The 19,529-nt window shown below is 49.2% G+C and overlaps 1 protein-coding gene and 1 non-coding gene across 3 annotated transcripts in view; one reads left to right on the forward strand and one right to left on the reverse strand.

Moving 5' to 3' along the window:
• Window positions 1–506: 506 nt before the first annotated feature.
• LOC138527700 (5.8S ribosomal RNA) lies at window positions 507–657 on the reverse strand. Its single transcript, XR_011284004.1, has one exon. It is a non-coding gene; the product is annotated as a 5.8S ribosomal RNA (ribosomal RNA).
• A 7,260-nt stretch (window positions 658–7,917) lies between these two features.
• The window catches only part of PCNX4 (pecanex 4), a 451,861-nt gene continuing 440,249 nt past the window's right edge, over window positions 7,918–19,529 (forward strand). Inside the window, exons 1-2 of one of the 2 annotated variants that reach the window (XM_069638903.1) lie at window positions 7,918–8,132; window positions 16,416–17,157. In XM_069638903.1, the coding sequence (XP_069495004.1) occupies window positions 16,469–17,157 (689 nt within the window). In that variant the 5' untranslated portion in view covers window positions 7,918–8,132; window positions 16,416–16,468. Of the gene's footprint in view, window positions 8,137–16,415; window positions 17,158–19,529 lie in introns of both variants that reach the window. The other variant, XM_069638904.1, reaches the window with a different exon arrangement.

The following is a 19,529-nucleotide window of genomic DNA, read 5'->3' on the forward strand; positions in this document are numbered from 1 at the left end:
GCTTAAATTCAGCAGGTCACCATGTCTAATCTGAGGCCGTGGAGCACAAAGCTCAGGGCAGCTGGCCTCGGGCCCGTATGGGGGGTTGCCCCAGCCCTTGGCGCAGGCAAGTGTATTCTGTCCCAATCTGTGACCGAAGCCCACATGGTCACGAGGTCCGTGCTCCATGGTCATCCTGCGCCGGCAGCCGTGGGACACCAAAGACAGCCACACACAGCAGGGCCAGGTGCCCCGGGGTAGGGTGAAGGTGCACCAGGCTTTTTTAAAGCCTGCTGCCGCCGCCACAACATCCGGGGCGCGTCGGCCCCCTGGCCCTCCCGAAACCAGCATGAGGTGGGGAAACTGGGGAAACCAGGACGCGTCGGCAATGAGCTTGCGCGCCAGATCCAAGGATCCAGCGACGGTGCTGATCGGGGTCTGACCACAGGGGGATGAATGGAATGGGGTCCCTGCGACAGCCCCAGCCACGCCCCTGGGAGTGAACCCCAGGGCGATTGATGTACAAGCGACCCTCAGACAGGCGTAGTCCCGGGAAAAACCCAGGGCCACATGGTGCGTTCGAAGTGTTGATCAATGTGTCCTGCAATTCACACTAATTCTCGCAGCTAGCTGCGTTCTTCATCGATGCACGAGTCGAGTGATCCACCGCCAAGAGCCACAGGCAACTTTTTTTGTCCTAGACCTCGGCCTGACCCTGCCGGTGCAGGAGAGGTTGGGGGAGGCAGCGCTGGCTGTGGCAGGACAGCCCAGCTCCCTGTCTAGCTCGGCCGAAACCATTGTGGTTTCAAAAAAATAAAAAATAATAATTCAGGTGCTCAGCCTGACCGCCAGCTGCAGCAGCACAGCGCTTCCCAGGGGGATGGAGGTAGGCCGCTCCGCCACCTGCCCACACGGCCCGATCCACTCATCCTTCCCCGACCCCTTCCGCTTCGCTTTTGGGAGGGGAGGCTGGGAGATGGACAACGAGGCAGGCCAGAGACAGCACAGACAGGGGGTCGGGTGGGACCACTAGAGTCTTCAAACCCCAGCCCGGCCGCATAGGACCCAGCTCCAGGTACCTGGGCAAGAGGGAAGGTCACCCACTGTGCCAGCGGGCCTGGCCATTGCTCACACACAGATGTGGGCGGTTGGAACCTTGGCGCCCACCGTCAAGTGAGCCAGCTGCACCATGGCTCATGCCTGGCTTGCCCGGGTGCCTGGGGAGGCACCCCTCGAGAGCAGTCAGGTTTCCCTCGGCTCCCGGCTGCCCCCAGTCAGGGCTTCCCTGGTGACCGGGGTGTGCCCACCAATGCCCAGCCGCTGGCAGGTCAGAGAGAGGAGTGTGCGCCCCCCGGCCAGCGCAGATGCGGGCTCAGTGAGGAGAGGGGGCTGGTTGACCACGCGCACCAGACCGCTCTGCGAGAGGTGCCCCGGGCTGTGGGTGTGCACGTCTGGGATGCAACCGAGGTCGGGCCCACGGCTCTCCCTCCCGCTGCTCCGCTGTTAATGATCCTTTATGCCCCCACCCACAAGCAGAAACCATTCACACTCAAATGCCCCATTTCTCCTTCCAAACACGTTCCAGATTCAAATGCCACCTCCCTCCTGACCTACATGCCACCATCCCTCCATCCGAACCCACACAAAGACACCAACATCCGTCCCTCCATACCTACATCAAGATGCTCCACCCCTCAGAGCCACACCCATGCTTCATCTCTACCTCCACACCCAGATGGCGCCATTCGCCCTCTCTCTATACCCACACCCGATTACCCCATCCCTTCGACACACACATGCTCCCACCACTCCAATAAACCAACATCCTTCTCTCCAGACAAACATACCCCATCCCTCCATTCACACCCAGATGCCCCCTTCCTTCCCACCAGAGCGCTCCAGCCCTGACCCACATGCTCCACCATTCCCTCGCATGCCCCCATCATATGCCCATTCCATATCAACAATGCCCCCTCCGATCCAGACTCCACGATGCACAATCCCTTCCTCAAGACTCATACCATGATGGCCCATGCTCCCTCCACACAGAAAGATGCCCCTATCCGTCCTTCGACCAATGAGCCCCAATCCTTCCCTCCAGACCCACACCAATGTGCCCCATCCCTCCCTCCAGATGCACATCAATGTGTCCTGTGCCTCCCTTCATACCCAAAGCAATGTCCCCATCCCTCCCTACAGACCCACACCCATGTGCACCATCGCTTCCTCTCAGAACCACACCAAGATGCCCCATCCCTCCCTCTAGACCAATATCATAATGCACCATCCTCCCTCCACATAGCAAGATGCCCCTTGCATCAGATGCCCATGTGCCGATCCTGAATCACATGCAGATAGCCCCAGCCAAACCGCTCTAAAACCACCCATCCTAGTATGCCCCCATCCGCCCAGACCCACACCAATGTGCCCCGTCCCCTCCTTCCAGACCCACACCAATATGCGGTCATCCCTCCCCAGACCAATGTCCCCATCCCTCCCATCAAACCTGCACCAATGTGCCCCCAACACCTCCCTACAGAGCCACACCAAGATGCCCAGTCCAACTTCCCAACCCACACCTAGATGACCCATGCCACCCTCCAGACCCACTGTGCCCCATCTCTCCCTCCAGAAAAACGCCCATGTGCCCCATCCACCTCCCTCCAGAGCCATACCAATGTGCCCCACCACCTCCCTCCAGAAACACACCAATGTGCCCCCACCACCTCCCTCCAGAGCCACACCAATGGGACCCGACCACCTCCCTCCAGAGCCACACCAAGATGCCCGTCCCACTTCCCAACCCACACCTAGATGACCCATGCCACCGTCCAGACCCACTGTGCCCCATCTCTCCCTCCAGAAACACACCCATGTGTACCATCCCTCCACCCAGATCCACACCAATGTGCCCCCACCACCTCCCTCCAGAGCCACACCAAGATGCCCCATCCTACTTCCCAACACACACCTAGATGACCCATGCCACCCTCCAGACCCACTGTGCCCCATCTCTCCCTCCAGAAACACGCATGTGCACCATCCCTCTCCGCCCAGATCCACGCCAATGTGCCCCCACCACCTCCCCCCAAAGCCACACCAAGATGCCCCATCAAACTTCGCAACCCACACCTAGATGACCCATGCCACCCTCCAGACCCGCTGTGCCCCATCTCTCCCTCCAGAAACACACCCATGTGCCCCCACTACCTCCCTCCAGAGCCACACCAAGATGCCCCGTCCAACTTCCTAACCCACACCTAGATGACCCATGCTACCCACCAGACACACTGTTCCCCCATCTCTCCCTCCAGAAACACACCCATGTGCACCATCCCTCCGCCAAGATCCACACCAATGTGCCCCATCACCTCCCTCCAGAGCCACACCAATGTGCCCCCACCACCTCCCTCCAGAGCCACACCAAAATGCCCCGTTCCACTTCCCAACCCACACCTAGATGACCCATGCCACCCTCCAGACACACTGTTCCCCCATCTCTCCCTCCAGAAACACACCCATGTGCACCATCCCTCCGCCAAGATCCACACCAATGTGCCCCATCACCTCCCTCCAGAGCCACACCGATGTGCCCCACCACCTCCCTCCAGAGCCACACCAAAATGCCCCGTTCCACTTCCCAACCCACACCTAGATGACCCATGCCACCCTCCAGATCCACTGTGCCCCATCTCTCCCTCCAGAAACACGCCCATGTGCCCCATCCACCTCCCTCCAGAGCCACACCAATGTGCCCCACCACCTCCCTCCAGAGCCACACCAATGTGCCCCGTCCAACTTCCTAACCCACACCTAGATGACCCATGATACCCACCAGACCCACTGTGCCCCATCTCTCCCTCCAGAAACACACCCATGTGCACCATCCCTCCGCCAAGATCCACACCAATGTGCCCGACCACCTCCCTCGAGAGCCACACCAATGTGCCCCCACCACCTCCCTCCAGAGCCACACCAAAATACCCCGTCCCACTTCCCAACCCACACCTAGATGACCCATGCCACCCTCCAGACACACTGTGCCCCATCTCTCCCTCCAGAAACACACCCATGTGCACCATCCCTCCGCCAAGATCCACACCAATGTGCCCGACCACCTCCCTCGAGAGCCACGCCCATGTGCCCCATCCACCTCCCTCCAGAGCCACACCAAGATGCCCCATCCTACTTCCCAACACACACCTAGATGACCCATGCCACCCTCCAGACCCACTGTGCCCCATCTCTCCCCCCAGAAACACGCATGTGCACCATCCCTCTCCGCCCAGATCCACGCCAATGTGCCCCCACCACCTCCCCCCAGAGCCACACCAAGATGCCCCATCAAACTTCGCAACCCACACCTAGATGACCCATGCCACCCTCCAGACCCGCTGTGCCCCATCTCTCCCTCCAGAAACACACCCATGTGCCCCCACTACCTCCCTCCAGAGCCACACCAAGATGCCCCGTCCAACTTCCTAACCCACACCTAGATGACCCATGCTACCCACCAGACACACTGTTCCCCCATCTCTCCCTCCAGAAACACACCCATGTGCACCATCCCTCCGCCAAGATCCACACCAATGTGCCCCATCACCTCCCTCCAGAGCCACACCAATGTGCCCCCACCACCTCCCTCCAGAGCCACACCAAAATGCCCCGTTCCACTTCCCAACCCACACCTAGATGACCCATGCCACCCTCCAGACACACTGTTCCCCCATCTCTCCCTCCAGAAACACACCCATGTGCACCATCCCTCCGCCAAGATCCACACCAATGTGCCCCATCACCTCCCTCCAGAGCCACACCAATGTGCCCCACCACCTCCCTCCAGAGCCACACCAAAATGCCCCGTTCCACTTCCCAACCCACACCTAGATGACCCATGCCACCCTCCAGATCCACTGTGCCCCATCTCTCCCTCCAGAAACACGCCCATGTGCCCCATCCACCTCCCTCCAGAGCCACACCAATGTGCCCCACCACCTCCCTCCAGAGCCACACCAATGTGCCCCGTCCAACTTCCTAACCCACACCTAGATGACCCATGCTACCCACCAGACCCACTGTGCCCCATCTCTCCCTCCAGAAACACACCCATGTGCACCATCCCTCCGCCAAGATCCACACCAATGTGCCCGACCACCTCCCTCGAGAGCCACACCAATGTGCCCCCACCACCTCCCTCCAGAGCCACACCAAAATATCCCGTCCCACTTCCCAACCCACACCTAGATGACCCATGCCACCCTCCAGACACACTGTGCCCCATCTCTCCCTCCAGAAACACACCCATGTGCACCATCCCTCCGCCAAGATCCACACCAATGTGCCCGACCACCTCCCTCGAGAGCCACACCAATGTGCCCCCACCACCTCCCTCCAGAGCCACACCAAAATACACCGTCCCACTTCCCAACCCACACCTAGATGACCCATGCCACCCTCCAGACACACTGTGCCCCATCTCTCCCTCCAGAAACAAACCCATGTGCCCCACCACCTCCCTCCAGAGCCACACCAAGATGCCCCGCCCAACATCCTAACCTACACCTAGATGACCCATGCTACCCACCAGACCCACTGTGCCCCATCTCTCCCTCCAGAAACACACCCATGTGCACCATCCTTCCGCCAAGATCCACACCAATGTGCCCCACCACCTCCCTCCAGAGCCACACCAATGTGCCCCCACCACCTCCCTCCAGAGCCACACCAATGTGCCCCCACCCCCTCCCTCCAGAGCCACACCAAGATGCACCATCCCACCCTCCCAACCCTCACCTAGATTACCCATGCCACATCCAGACCCACTGTGCCCCATCTCTCCCTTCTGAAACCCGCCCATGTGCCCCATCCATCCCCCCAGACCCACACCAATGTGCCTCATCCCTCCCATCAAACCCATACGAATGTGCCCCCCACCAACTCCCTCCAGAGCCACACCAATATGCCCCATCCTACCCTCCCAACCCTAGATGACCATGACACCCTCCAGACACACTGAGCCCCATCTCTCCCTCCAGACCCACACCCATGTCCCCCATCCCTCCCCCAGACCCACACCAATGTACCCCAAACCCACACTACTGTCCCTATCCCTCTGCTCAGACCCACACGTTCCTATCCCTCCAGCCCTACACCAATGTGCCCCTTCCACCAGACCCACAAGCATGCCCCTATCCATCCAGACCCCAAGATGCCCCATCCCTCCCTCTATACCAATACCATAATGCCTCATCCTCCCTACACATAGCAAGATGCCCCTTCCCCTTGCAACAGATGCCCATGTGCCGATACTGAATCACACGCAGATAGCCCCAGCCAACCCCCTCTAAAACCACCCATCCTAGTATGCCCCAGACCCAGACCAATGTGCCCCATCCTCTCCTTCCAGACCCACACCAATATGCGGCCATCCCTCCCCAGACCAATGTCCCCGTCCCTCCCATCAAACCCAAAAAAAATGTGCCCAGCCCCCACATCAAACCCACACCAATGTGCCACAAGACCAACACCAACGTGCCCCTATGCATTGTAGACCCCACCAAGATGCCACCATCCCTCCATTCACACAGCAAGATGCCCCCATCCTGCCCTCCAGACCTACACCTAGATGAACCACCCCCCCAATCCCACAATGTGCCCCCATCCAAAGCCACACCAAGATGCCCCGTCCAACCCACACCTAGATGACCCATGCCACCCTCCAGACCCACTGTGCCCCATCTCTCCCTCCGGAAACACACCCAGGTGCCCAGTCCCTACCCCCAGACCCACACCAATGTGCTCAATCCCTCCCATCAAACCCATACCAATGTGCCCCCACCCCCTCCCTCTAGAGCCACACCAAGATGCCCCATGCCACCCTCCCAACCCACACCTAGATGAACAATGCCACCCTCAAGACCCACTGAGCCCCATCTCTCCCTCTGGAAACACACCCATGTGCCACATGCCTCCCCCTAAACCCACACCAATGTGCTCCATCCCTCCCATCAAACCCACATGAATGTGCCCCACCACCTCCCTCCAAAGCCACACCAAGATGCCCCATCCTACCCTCCCAACCCACACCTAGATGGCCCATACCACCCTCCAGACCCACACCCATGTCCCCCATCCCTCCTCAGACACACACCAATGTACCCCAACCCTCCCTGCAAACCCATACCACTGTCCCTATCCCTCCCCCCAGATCCACACCACTCCAGAACCACACCAATGTGCCCCATCCCACCAGACCTATACCAGCGTGCCCTATCCAACCATTCAGGCCCCACCAAGATGCCCCATCCCTCCCTCTAGTCTAGACCAATACCATAATGCCCCATCCTCCCTTCATAACAAGATGCCCCTTCCCCTTGCAACAGATGCTCAGCCGCAGTCGACCCCTCTAAAACCACCCATCCTAAAGACACCCTCATGAAAGATTAAATTACTCTATTAGTCCCCTTTGATCAGTTAAACACCACAATCCACTGTCTCCCTGTTCCTTTTCTTAGCCCTCCATACCTTCCATGGTGAATAGCTGAATGTGATTTTTAAAATAAATGCAATTTCCCGCTTCCCTGTGGAAATCTGGTGGTTTGCAGGAACGTTCATGGTATCTCGAAAGAAAATGCTAATTGTATTTGCAGCCAGCCAAGAGCAGACGGACTGCAGCTGCTTCTGCAGCCTGAGCCTTGCCCAGACGAAGTCCGACGCTCCAGGATCTCATAGAAACGTTCCGGTATTCAAAATAAAATGCCCACTACAAGCCGAAAGCATTCAGTGCCCTTGCACCAGCAGCCAGAGCTTTCCCGTTTCCCGAATCCCGCTGCATCCCGAGCAAGAAAGTGCCCCGGAACCGCTTCATTGCTCCGACGGAAATCGCAGGGATGACATCACAGACCACGTGTTGAAGAGTGGGCGGGCCGTTGCTATGGTCCTTTTCTCGGATGGGAACTAGTCGCTACCTTACCAAAACAAAAGTGCTTCAGCTCAATTTCTGGGCAGTATGTGAACCGTTTGAACGGCCCCTTTCACACATGCAGAATGAGAATTTACTGGGTCGCGGTGCTCGTGTCCGAGAAAACAAGGAAGCTCGCGGATAGAGAAGGCTGCGTGGCCAAGGCCAGCGAGAGGCTAAGGTGGCGGCGCAAGTGAGTACGTTAAATCTCGGTGACCACTAATGTGGCACGTCTTTGGGGCTCTATGGTGCGGTTATTTGATAGAAAACTCTCAACAGAGCATCATTTCGAAGTTTGTCATGTACCATGAAGCATCTTTGTATTTCCAGCGAGCCAAATGCCCACGCAGAATTCAGTGTGTGCGTTCTCTTAATATACATATACCGTAGCATGCATCCAGTAATAGTTCAGGCACATTGACTTGTAATTTTGTACTTGTAACTTCATTGGGATGTTTCTCTTCACCCTGCTTGGAAAGTTTAGAGGCACAGTGACGTGTTTTGATTAGTTTAGTTTATTATTTGTATAGCGCTGCCTGGCCCTGGGGCATCCAGGCGCTTGAAATTGGAAATTGGTACAACACAACAGTGTAATACAACATGGTCCATAGATGGACGATACAGAAAGTTTTAAAACATTGTAAAGCAGATACAGGTAATATGTACAAAATAAGGCAAACAATGCATCATTTACAACATTTATACGGGTTACAGGCAGTAATGGGTGCGATAACAGGGTAGTTATAGTGCGTTCTAGACTTCTTTGGTCAGTAACCAAGTTTACTGCTATTGTGGGATTTCCACACTGTTCTTATGTTGCCGGATGCAACACGTGTGTTTAACATTCTATGATCCAGTAACTCACTGGCCGTTGGTGTCCATTGAAAGAAACGGGAGCTGCAAGGACAAAAATAATGTAGCCTGAATGCTAGACCATGCAATCGGAAGCCTGTCTTCTTGGGCCCACCCCAAAACGTCTGGTCAGAACGGACCTTCTAGGTGCTTACTCAGTGCTTTAAGTGGGGTAATACATTGAGGAGGTTCTCATTTGGGTTTTTGGATTGCATGATGGGTGTGGTGTAGCAACTGTTAGGCGTGGTCTAAGAATGGGTGGGCGTAACCTAAAGAAGCACATATAAGAGAAGGCATTGGAGTGGTCTGGTTGTCAAAAAGTATTTATTTAATGTAACACACTACATAAAAAGAGCAACGTAAATATACAGCCACACGGTGTAAGAACAAGCTCCAACTGGGAAAAAAATCAATTTGGCCGAAGTAACTGTTACCCATCCAGCCATAACCTTACTCGGGCCGGCACTTTTCGGCTCCCTAAAGAGGAATAGCCAGATTATTAGAGCTGCACATAGCTGTGTGTGCCTTTGCCACTGGGCAAGAATTCCTGGCTCTGCCATTGACTGGCTCCCGAGGACCCTAGATTGTGCAGCTCCCACTAATGAAAGGAAAGACTACTTTTCAGATAACCTGGTCACAGTTCAGATGGCAATTCATATTGGCTACTAGGGTAATCGTGGATGCATCCAGTACCTTTCTGGGAGTCATGGACAACATTTCCAAATACAAATTGTATACATTTACGGTATTGTCTAAACGACTTGGTGCATACATGAATATTAACACCTTTTATGCATTGTATATTTAGAGGGTGCTGCCTAACCAGTTGGTTTTGTGGGCCTTGTAAATTAATGGTGTCACCTTAGCCAGGCACTTATGCAGGGCCCAGATAATCCCTTTTTGTTCTGCAGCGAAAGAGAGAGGAAAGCAAAAGCCAGTAGGGTGAAGGGTCAAACTGCAGTCCACAGCTCCGTATTGTATATCCCAGAATTCATTTTGAGGAACAGGAGCTTCTAGCCCAGATTTCCTTATGTTTTTTGCAGGCGAGACATGTTCATGCATAGCAGACACGTGTTATTTTAATTATCTGAATAAAACCGTGTCAACGAAATGGTCAAGTGGGAATTCAGTTTTCAAATTCCCCGTTTTAACACCCCCCTCCCCGAGCGTTTCGTGGACACCTTTTTTATTGTTATTATCAGAGTAACACGCTTGTATGTTCGTGAATAGAAACGTTGCCATTATCGGTGAGGCTTTCTTACTGGAAATTCATTTACTTCGGGAGCCTCATAAAAAATACTTTAGGCCCTGCAGTATATTTATAAGAGGCTCACGCAGTGAGTGAATTTCCAGTAAGAAAGCCTCACTGAGAATGACAACGGTTCTATTCAAGCAGCACGCCGCAGGTGCAGAACCTTTCACCAGGGATGGCCTGACACTGCAACTTCCTCTCGTGACCCTCAGGGAGGTTTGTGAGCCTTGTTTAGGGTCACAAGAGGAAGTTACAGTGACTGACAGAAGTGCCAGCCAGGAAGTGGCTGGCTGGCACTTCTGTAACTCACAGCTTGCCTTACTTGGCAGGTGCATCTCCTGTCGTGGCTGCAGCGGGATAATGTGTCCTGGCGTGGTGGGACCGGGAGCGAGGGGACCCTGCCTTAGCCCCACTTTCTGTAGACTGCAGGCCTGGCTGGTCCCAGCCCACTTAAAGCACTATCTTACTGTATTGCACTCCAAGCAATCCCAGACATTACTAGGCCATGTACGCCATCGCAGAGATGCAGTTTTGAATTCTGCTGTAGGCATAGCCTCTCAGTACTGACTAGTAAGTTGTGTTCGTGCTGACCATTTGCACACTTTGGATACTCTGGGCAGTGTGCGTTGAAACTGCAAAAGAAAATACGTATTTTAATCTAGCAGCGTCTGTTAGCAGAGTAGTCATCCGGGATCTACCCCACGTAGATGGGTTTTTGCTGTCTCTGTGCGCCGTTGTCTCCGAAATCCTGATCGTGTGGTGCATTTCTTGATGGTCTTCTAGATAGCATGCATGTGTTGTGCTGCGGTTTGTTTTGGCTACCACCGTTGTAGTGAGCTCAGCTGTGATTGCTAAATGATTCAGGGAGAGGAGTGTCTTTGCTGGGTGTGTTCGTCGCCATGTGCTTTGTTTACATGACTACTGGGACTGTGGATAACCAGTCCCTCTTAAGCAACAGACATCCAAACCTCTGAGAGACGGTGCTGCCTCGAGGGAGGAAGCTCGTCTAGCTGAACCTGCAAGTCTTTTGCACATTCACTTTATTTTGTGGATCGAAATATTAATTGAAGCGTCCAATTCCGCGATAGGAATCCACTAACAGTTGGTTTTGTACATAGCGAGGTATGTTTTCTTTTTAGGCTTCTGGCCTGTTTGTCAGAATAGTTTCTCATTTGAAATATCATCTTTAGATGTCCATGTTTCCAAGTGGGATGCGTTTGCAGTCCTGTTTCATTGTTTTAATAGACTAATAAAATACGGTATTTCTGTCCATTTATTCTATTGCTCGATTTGTATAGTCGATCAAGTTTATCAGTAGTCACCGTTAATCTCACACGTGTAGTCCTTCTAGACTCCGTGTATCCAAATTGAAGCCTAATTTAATACGATGATAGAGTCGAGAATAATAATTTTTCTAATATAACTGTTCCCTGAAGCTCGACATTTGTAAGCTAAAGTGGTCTTTTATCGTGAGCCCTTCTTGCAATAATTTTAACCATGCAAACGTTATTGGGAGACAGTGATAGTTGGATAGGAAAGGAGCAAGACGGCTGTGTTTCCGATTGTGGGTTGGAAGCGCTTGTGTGCTGAATCTGGGTTCTTCTGTGTTAGGGCAATTAGGGTATATTTTATTCGTCCCAGGGTTAAGAGCATAGAGGCATCGTTTTGGAGTGGTGGGGTCTGAGATGTTTATGGGGAATGGTAGGAATGTGTATATCATGTGGTAAGCCATGTAGGTCGTCTAATGGGGATGGCAGTGGTGTAAAAAGTTGACAGATTTAGAAATGAGTAGTTGGTGTGGCAGGAGTAGTAGGGAATCGGGTCTGTGTTTAGCAAGGTTCGAAATTGAGTTGAGCTGGGAGCTATTTAGATCCTTCTTGTAGCCTAATAGGGCCTGGTTAGCTTGACACCAACGGCTACTAGGAACTACTAGTGGCTCCCCAGGCCAAGTAATGGCAAACAAAGGTACCTATGTGAATGTTACTCTTTGCATTGGGCAGACCCTCCTGGATGTTGCGGAATGAAATAGAATATTTTGCGGCACAAAATTGCATTTATTGTGGCATTGTTTTACGTCACATTTGTATTGATTAGCGGGTGTAAGATGAACAGGTTTCAAGAAGGAGGCAGTCTGAGGATACAAGAGAGCCAGGTTGTCATTATTTTCCCCTTTTGTATCTAATGGGAAGAGTTCCAGATGCCCCTGGCTTGACAAAGCAGTGTTTGGTTTTCTCCACTTTTTTGGTTGAATGTGCATGCCTATTTAAACTTATTAACTTTATTGACCATTATCAGTTAATGTGGTGAAAATATTCTCCATCTATGTTCCACGATCCTGCAAGCACCCACACATCCCACTTGCCAACATCCCTCACACTAACCAGTTCCCCATTACAACTTACACTCCCAAACCTCTCACTCTGCTAGTCATGTGCATATTGCTGTGATCTGTCATACTTCCAAGTCACAACTTGCACTTCCCAGTCCCTGACACACTCCCAACTGACGCCCTATTCTCCCTAGTTCTTCCTGCAGTCTACAGTCCTTTGTTCTTTCTCACTCCTGCTGCGTCTTGCATTCTTTCTCTCATTTTCTTGCACTCATCCCCCATCCTTGCTTTCAATCTGCAGCTCGCTGCCTCTTTCTGGCCAATTGCGACTTCTCTAATTTTTGTGCCACTTATTCACCCCCTGTAGCCTCCATTCCCTCCGCTTTCTGGCCCACCACCGACTTACTGCTCCCTCTCTCCACTTTTTATTACTATTTATTTATTTTACTTATTATTTGTGTTCTCTCCTTTGTTCTGCACTTTCCACTTCTCCCACTTCCACATAATTTTCCCCTTTTCCCTTTTCCATGCACTTGTGTGTTCTTAATGTCACTGGGCCTAGGAAGATCGTTGTTTTTGTCTCCCTTGTTCCCCTCCCTTTGCTAGGACACGCTCTCAAACACTTGTGTATGAGCGCGACAGGACATAAATAAAATATCATATATCCTCTTTCCCACCACTTCCCCTTCTGGCCCACTGCTTGCCCTCTTCTTTCACCCTCATGTTTTGATGATTTTTTTTTAATGGTAGATTTTGGGCCAGTTCCTCAAAAAATGGGCAGACGAAAAATAAAGCAGAGTTTGCACCCTTAAAGATGCCCCATTGTTGGAAATTATCAGGTCACCTTATTCTCAAAGGTGACCTGCGAATTTCCCGAGGGCTGAGCTGTAGCGCAAATGCTCCTCTGGCCATCTGCTTTGAATACGTTAGTGTCAGGAGTGCTTTCCGTACACTAATTAATGTTGTACAAGTTCCCAGCACCGATGTAGGTGCTGGGAGTGCATTTCACCATGAAGGGCTTCTCACTGTAGATCCTAAAAAAAGTCTATCCCTGTTTGAGGAATAGAAATGCAAGTTCAACTGCAGTGGGTCATACCTCTGCTGTGTCACTTAAAAAATGCACAACAGGTTCAGCAAAGACCCTGTCATGCAATGTGCCCCTCCTCTGCCTATTCCAAACAGGTGCATGGGATTACCTTTTATTCTTTACATATTAAAAAAAAAAAGTGCATCTTGTTTGTGAATACAGGATGTAATTTTAAATGCGCAGAAGCACCTCCTGATCTGCGCAAACATGTGAAAAATACATTTTTGAAGATAAGGTGCACCCCTTCAGATGCCCTTTGTGGATTGGGCTACTCCTCCATTTTTAAAAAATGCGTGCAAGTCAGAGGGCCAAATGAAACCCTGTTGCGCAATGGAGGCAAGAGCCGGTCATTCGTTTTTGCATATTCTTTATTTTTAAAAACTGTTGTTTTTCACAGCATTTAGCTAAATGGTCTGATTAGGGCCCCTGACAGATCTGTTCCATGTCATCATGCATGTGGAGTACCCCCAATGTTCCGCATCTACAAAACCCCTCTACTGGAACTCATCAGCCTCTATGGCTCACCTTTTACAACTTTGCAGATAGAACTCAAAATGATCTGCAAACTGGCAAACAACACTGTTGTTTGCCGCCAGCTTGAAAGCACAACTCCTTGCGGCTGAGACGCATCGCCAATAGTGTTTTTTTATTAATTATTTTTATTAATTATGTACTGTATTGTTTGAAGTCGCCCATAAGCTACTAACATCACTTTAGCTCGGGTGCACATTATTGGTACACCAGTACGTGAATAAGCATACTAGTGCTATAGAACCAGCATTTGTTCTGTCAAATTTTGTTACATGTTGGTTCATGTTTTTTATAAATGGTACCTATGGTGTCCAATTTTTATTATGTGTTATGGAATAAAATCTGATATATTTTTGTAATTCCGACCTTTTCTCATCTTTTGTTATTTGGTTTAAAAAGATGACAGGTTATATTCACCCAATGTGAAGTCGAATCTCCAACCTGTAGTGTGACATTAATAGGTAGCTCCCTTTTGGAAACGGGCCTAATAATGATGCATATCAATATACTGCCACCTCCTACCATCGAAGGTCTTTTGTATGAAGGCTAGTATTGTTGTTCGTTAATAATTGCTGTCCATTGCAAATCCTCATTTAGCCCTCTCTCAAGGTGGTAAATCCACGTCTCTTCCAATTTGAAGAAACTAGCAGCAATTGGAAACCTTATTCTGTCTGGTTTAAGTTGATCAATAACCAGCCATCGTAGATTATCTTCACTGTGATTTTGAGCCTGAAAATGCTGAACCAAGGGTGCTGAGTGGATCCGGTTGCGGATCCCACTCAGATGTTCATTGATTCTAATTGATACCTTTCTGGTGGTCGTTCCAATATAGAGTAGTGAACATGGGACATTTGATTACGTATACCACGTTGGACGAATTACAATTGGTGAAATTCTTGAGAAAGACCCATAGTTAAATATTGTGCTTTTTGTGGTAAAGGCACAACCACTGCTGTTTCCACATGGGTGATGACAGCTCACGGGATTCCTCTGGGAGACCCAGGCAGCTTCTATAGTATTTTGTCCCAAACTTTCAGAGGCCGTGGAAAACTGGACTGGACCAGTCTGTCTTTCAGATTCTTCCCCCTCTTTAATGCAAATAAAGTCAACTGAGTTGCACAACCTGTACTAGTGACAAGGCGTCGATGTGTGTTGTTGTTTTTTTTTTAATTTATTTTTTATTTTTTTGTGTTGGAGAAGTTAGTAAATCACACCAACCTGTCTGAATCGTTCCTGACCACTCTAGGTGTCCTTAAAACATCCCTGTTGGTGTACCAAGCTCTTTTGGCCGCCAGTTTGAGAATCGTACGCTATACCCTCCTTCTAATTTGTCCACCGGTCCTTGGGACTGACTCTCAAAATCCTCCAGAAATGTGTAATTATGCTTCAAACATAATCACAATATGAGGGGGAAGGGACTGGGAGAGCAGTGGGTCAGAGGAAGAAGTGGTGGGAAAGAGCAGAGAGGTATAAGTGGGGTAGTGGGCCAGAAAGCATAGGGAGCGGAGGGCAAGAGAGCTATCAGTGGGCCAAAAAGTAGAGGGGGAGCGATTGTCCAGAAAGAGGTAGCTAGCTGCACATTGGAAGCAGGGATGGGGGAAGAGGACGATAGAATGGGAGAAAGGATCCCAGACGCAGCAGGAGCGAGAAAGAATGAAGGACTGTAGACTGCAGTAGAAACTGCAGAGCATAAGGTGTCAGTTGGGAGTGTGGCAGGGACTGGGAAGTGCGAGTTGTGACTTGGCAGTGTGACAGATCATGTGGGAATGAATGCGCATGACTAGCAGAGTGGGAGGTTTGGGAGTCTATGTTGTGATGGGGAATTGGTTAGTGTGAGGGATGTTGGTGAATGCGACGTGTGGGTGCTTGCTTGCAGGATTGTAGAAAGTAGATGGAAAATATTATCGCCATTGCAACTGATAATGGTCAGTAAAGTTAATAATTTTAAATAGGCATGCACATTCAGTCAAAAAAAGTAGAGCAAACCAAACACTGTTCTATCGAGCCAGGGACATCTGGTACTCTTACTATTAAATAGATACAAAAGCTGCAAGTCATGACAACCTGACTCTCTAATAGCCTCGTAGTTTGCATCTTTCTTGCAACCTGTTCATCTTACACCCTCCAGTCAATGAAAAATGTGCTGCAAAAATGGCACAATAAATGCAATTTTGTACGGCAAAATGTTCAATTTGATGCCGCAATAGCCTGGTGGGTCTGTTTAAAAGTGGTTAGTTTGCTAAACTGTTCACCATAAAAAAAATGTTATTGGTACAATTGTAATGCCGATCCAACCAAAAACTATATTTTGACCTATGTTTATTCCCTGAAATTATTTTGATATATTGGTTGCTTAAAATGTATGATGACAGCCTTTTATAATTAAATTAGATATTAAATGAAACTTTTTTTCTTTTCTTCACAGATACCTATACCCTGCAGAAAAATGGGGCTGATCTGGGAGTTTTGAATTTAAGAATGGGTCCAGATGTTCCTTTGTTGAATGATTACAAACAGGATTTCTTTTGGAAGCGCTTTCCACAAACAGTTTTTGGTGGGCCGAGGTTTAAATTGGGATATTGTGCCCCATCTTACATATATTTTAATCAGATCGTTCTCTTTCTGACACCATGGCTTTTTGGCGGAGCTGGTACTGTGTTTTACGAGCTTGGATCTCAGAAGGACCTGTTCTGTGCGTTACTTTCAGGAGGCCTGATGCTTGTGGCTGCATTTATCATCCAGATAATCAATCGACGTGCACAACAAAAAACTGTGACTGTAGAAAGGCTGCAAAATCCAAATTCCCTAATGGATGAAGACGAGTACGAATTTGCAAGTTGTGTTGGCTCAGAGACTGTGAAATTTATAATTCCTGGTAAAAAGTTTATTGCTAACACGGTCTTTCATTCCATACTCGCTGGGGTGATGTGTGGGCTAGGAACCTGGTATTTGCTGCCAAGCAGAATAAACCACCTTTATAGTAACATTGGCGGAACTGTTATGATTTTCGTATTTGGATGGTTAACTATATGCATTGGTGAATATTCCTTGATCGTCAATACAGCTACAGAGACTGCTACTTTCCAACCACAGGATACATATGAGATTACTGCTCTCATGCGACCTCTCTATATTTTTTCGTTAATTGCAGTGGATCTCGCATTCAGGTAATCTTTATGGGTGTTTATTCATTATTTTCTTCCACGCTGTCACTCCCTGGCTTAAAAGTATAAACTGTGTCTAGAAAACATTAAGGGGGAAATTGTAAACCTGAAAGAAGTTTAAGCCAGTTATGTCTCATTTACACTGTAGCTTTATAAATACATGTAAACTCCCTGTGAGCATTTCAACTTTGGACCATGTACCTGAATCTCAAAACCTTAGAGTGGAGGAAATCTGGAGATGCCTAGAACATCTCTGAGAGGCCCTTGAGCAAATTGCAAGAAAATAGGATGCTTCAGGCATATCCAGATTCTCTCCTGTTTTGGCTTTGTTTTTCTTGCGTGAACTGGCAATTGCAAATCTGAGAGGCTAGAACGCATCTTCACATTTGCTCCAGTGTAAATCTTTGTGCTTCAGCCCATTTGTCTTTTTGGGTTTGTGATCTGCAAACTAATCCAGGATGTTAAATATGTTTTTAAGACTGTTACTTTACATTATTTAGTTTAGCTTAAAAAAGCAAGAAACTACGTCTAATGTATCAAGGTGGTCTAGTATCATATGTGGGTAGTAACAACATTAAGCGCTTGCCATGTGTTATTTGGGACACTGTTTTCTCTTAGCTGTGAATCCTTTCTTACTTGCATATTAAGTTAAAAATGTTGGTTATGAAAATTGCCCATCGACCGGAAATAGGTCAGGTGATACAGATACAATTGTTAGACTGCAAAATTGCCAGTTTATGGCCAACGCACACGCAAATGGCTTGTTGATAAACATTGTCTCATTTTTTGGAGGGGGTTATAAGTCTTTCCCAATAACCTTTTATACGCTCATGATTACCGATTTAGTACATTATTGGATTGTAGATCTGAACGGGATCCTGTATTTGTTGCACTTCTCCACAGGGGCCCATTAAGATTCATCAAGAATCCATATTGTTTCTGGGCTAGAGGGTCTGATACCAGATGGCAGTACCTATTGCTTTCCTCTTTTCACCTATCCAGCTACCAAAGGACATATCAGATGTGACTTTTTTTAGCCACCCAGTTTAGAAATTGTATTCTCTTTCCTCAGCCTAACTCTTTCAAATACAAAAATACCTCTTTCCGTGTTTGTGCCATGTTGAACCGGTTGGAACACTTTGTGGTTAAAAAGACAGTGTGGGTAGCCTATGAAATATGTAGTAGAAACTGCCCCTTTCCAGCTGACTTAATCGTATCCAACCAGGGGAGCACAATGGCCATGCAATTCCATCTTGGACGGGCTGTGAGTCATAGCTGTGGTAATCATGTACTCCTTCTTACCTAAAGACTAGCGATCGACCGCTGCTAGCGCTCTGCTCAGTGTTCAAGGCCTAGCGCGTCTTAGGCACGACAATTCCAGGCAATAATGGTGAACGCGGGCAGAGGGATTCTGGGGGCCTTGCCTTGGATGACGGTTCTCCTTGATTTCCTGAATAAATGATACAGGATAAGGAAATACAAGTGTAGTTTAATGTATGCAGGATTTTCCTAAAGCATGTGAGTGCATCATAAAAGTAGTTCTAATGACCATTGGGCTGAAACATACAATCAATTCTAATAGCAGGAAAATCACATAACATATAGTCATTTTGGGTGGAAAAACACAATATCTTCTCGATTACATGCAAACAATTTAAAAGCACATGTTTTCTGCCCTCAGTCTAAGCCTCACGCTAAGTCTCAATGCAGCTCCACAAATGCTACTGTTACTCTCGTTAAGAAAAAAGTGTATGGCTATTGACTTCCTTCCTAGTGGTGACAAACTGCCCAGCCTTCTATTCTCTCCCTAGTACCCAGCTCTCTGCAAGCAGAGGGACTTGCTCCGCCCAGCTAAACCTGTCGTGTCTCCCCACCCCTTGTGTCAAAAGGGTGACTTGTAAGATTTAAATGCCAACCTTAGTTTCTGAAGCTAGTTGGGTAAATTTAACCATTGTACACAGTGAGCGATTTTTAAAGGCTGGAATTTCATATCTTCTCTGACTCACCTCTTGGCTCATGTGGTTTTCGAAAAGTCTCTTAAACAGAAAGTTAGAATCTAGCTTTCCGCTCGGCTACAGGAAGCTGCCTTTGGTTACTCTATTTTTATTGCAAGTAAACTGAACATTTGGCCAATAATCACTTTGATAGCGTCGGTCTGTTTCCTGTTAGTTTCGGCACACATTTGTGGCAATCTGTAACAATGTGTTAACCATTATAATGCATTCACTATTTTGATATATTTTCTAACATTTCAGAACTTTGCTAATCAACAAGGAACATGTTCATCATAATGCATTGTGCTGAAGGCGGTTATTTATACAACATACCACATGCATCGCAGTGGAAGACATGTATCCAGATATGTACATTGTAGT

This window comes from Ambystoma mexicanum, chromosome 14 (assembly GCF_040938575.1).
Source record: "Ambystoma mexicanum isolate Mex_15411 chromosome 14, UKY_AmexF1_1, whole genome shotgun sequence".
NCBI classification, from domain to species: domain Eukaryota; kingdom Metazoa; phylum Chordata; class Amphibia; order Caudata; family Ambystomatidae; genus Ambystoma; species Ambystoma mexicanum.